This window comes from Ramularia collo-cygni (genome assembly GCF_900074925.1).
Source record: "Ramularia collo-cygni strain URUG2 genome assembly, contig: RCC_scaffold31, whole genome shotgun sequence".
In the NCBI taxonomy this organism is placed as follows: Eukaryota; Fungi; Ascomycota; class Dothideomycetes; order Mycosphaerellales; family Mycosphaerellaceae; genus Ramularia; species Ramularia collo-cygni.
In genome coordinates, this window is record NW_019716285.1 from 107,986 (window position 1) to 109,818 (window position 1,833).

General features: G+C 40.0%; 1 protein-coding gene across 1 annotated transcript in view; it reads left to right on the plus strand.

Moving 5' to 3' along the window:
* The window catches only part of RCC_12108 (uncharacterized protein), a gene marked incomplete at both ends in the record, with an annotated part of 1,864 nt that extends 1,838 nt beyond the window's left edge, over nt 1-26 (plus strand). Inside the window, one exon of the mRNA XM_023776705.1 lies at nt 1-26. This exon is cut by the window's left edge and continues 730 nt beyond it. Within this exon, the coding sequence (XP_023632473.1) occupies nt 1-26 (26 nt within the window).
* Between the last annotated feature and the right edge of the window lie 1,807 nt (nt 27-1,833).

The window sequence follows — 1,833 nt, forward strand, 5'->3', positions numbered from 1 at the left end:
ATCTGCAACACCAACGCAGCTGGTGAGCAATCATGTGTTGACGGCAACCCTCCAACGGTTCAGCCAGACGCTATCTGCAACACCAACGAAGCTGGCGAGAAATCTTGTGTTGACGCAAACCCCCCAACGGTTCAACCCGATGCTGATGCGGATACCAAACCCATTTGYAGCACCAATGCAGCTGGCGAGAAATCTTGTGTTGACGGAAACCCGCCCACCCAAGGATAAATCCATCTCTGCGCTCCATCTCTGCAATGTTCTGCACATCTATGGATTCATTTGAGAGGTCATATTTAGCTTGTCGCAAAATTCTGACTTTGTCTGCTTGATCTTGGGCTGTTCGTCAATTTCACGGTGTATTCGTCGTCGCTGTAGAGCTGACGAGGGTGTTGGGGAGGGTTTCTAGCAACGGACAGAGAAGCAGATGTACTTGTAATAATCCTCGTAGCCGCAATCCAGAATTTACATGTCGCTGGCATCAATCTACGACTGTTGAATATTCCTCGCGGCTTCAACCGAATTTGCCTCCGTGTAGTTTCACAATCGGTCCTCGTGGCTTAGTAGACAGTGAAAAGTACTTCGCCGCCGACCGGAGGTAGTATTCGTCGGCTTTTTATAGCACTTTGCTTTAGGAAAATGTCATAGGTGTACTCTCGAAACGTACGCTCCTACCTCGCGTGAAAAATACCGAGCCTCCTAGACGTAGTAAATTCGCTCTTTCCTCGGCCTTAACCGTTTATCGTAAAGTTAGACGAGAGAAAATTCGATATAGAGGGATATTACGGATTTAACTTCGCTCTCTCGTTTTATTTAATAAGGATACGTCGAGAAATAAGCTAGCTAGTATAATCTCTACATATATCTAGGATGGTACAAGCTAGCTTAGTCCAAGTAAAATAAGCTGGTTATACCAGACTTTATCTAGAGTACTAATTAGCTTGGTACAACCTCTTAATAAGTTGTCGAGAGGCTTCGGGGACGTCGTATTACCCTAGAAAACATATAGAAGTAGGGTTCCTACTCCTAGTAACTAATAATAGTCGTGTTAATAAGAGTAAGTCTAGGAACTCCGCCACCTTTAATTAGGTAAGGCTATATTCACGTCTATATACTATAGAGATAATTAGTATAGGGCTTTCCTAGTTATATATTAGTTCGGTTACTTAATTACTTGATTATTATCTCTCTAGTTGCGCGATAATTATATATAATAAGCAGTATTAACTACCTACTATATAATTATCGTAGAAGCATTCGAGCATTATTAGAGTGTTATTATCGAGATAATTATAGTGTAATTAAACCCTTATTAAACGGATAATTATTAGCTCCTTAGCGTAGGACTTAGGAATATATATCTACTCGAGGTATCCCTACTTACTTCGATCTTCTTATACCTCTAAACTACTATCTTACTACTAGCTACTTTACTCTCTACTCTTACTACTAACTACTAACTAGTCTACTTACTATGTCTACTACTAATAACAACTATATTAATAGCTACTTTACTAATAATATTCTTACTCTAGACGACTTTAATAATAGCTCTTTAGTTATACCTAGTAAGACAATTATACTAGAAGAAACTATTATAACTTATAGCCTAGATATAGGTACTATATTTTGCTCTAGATATAAGGTTAATCTATCTAAAAGCAATTACTCTAAGCACCTTAAGGACAAACACCGATCGCTTTATAACAGCTATAAGGAGGACGATATACTCCGCCGTCTAAGGGTTAGGGTTAGGGTTAGGGTTAGGGTTAGGGTTAGGGTTAGGGTTAGGGTTAGGGTTAGGGTTAGGGTTAGGGTTAGGGTTAGGGTTAGGGT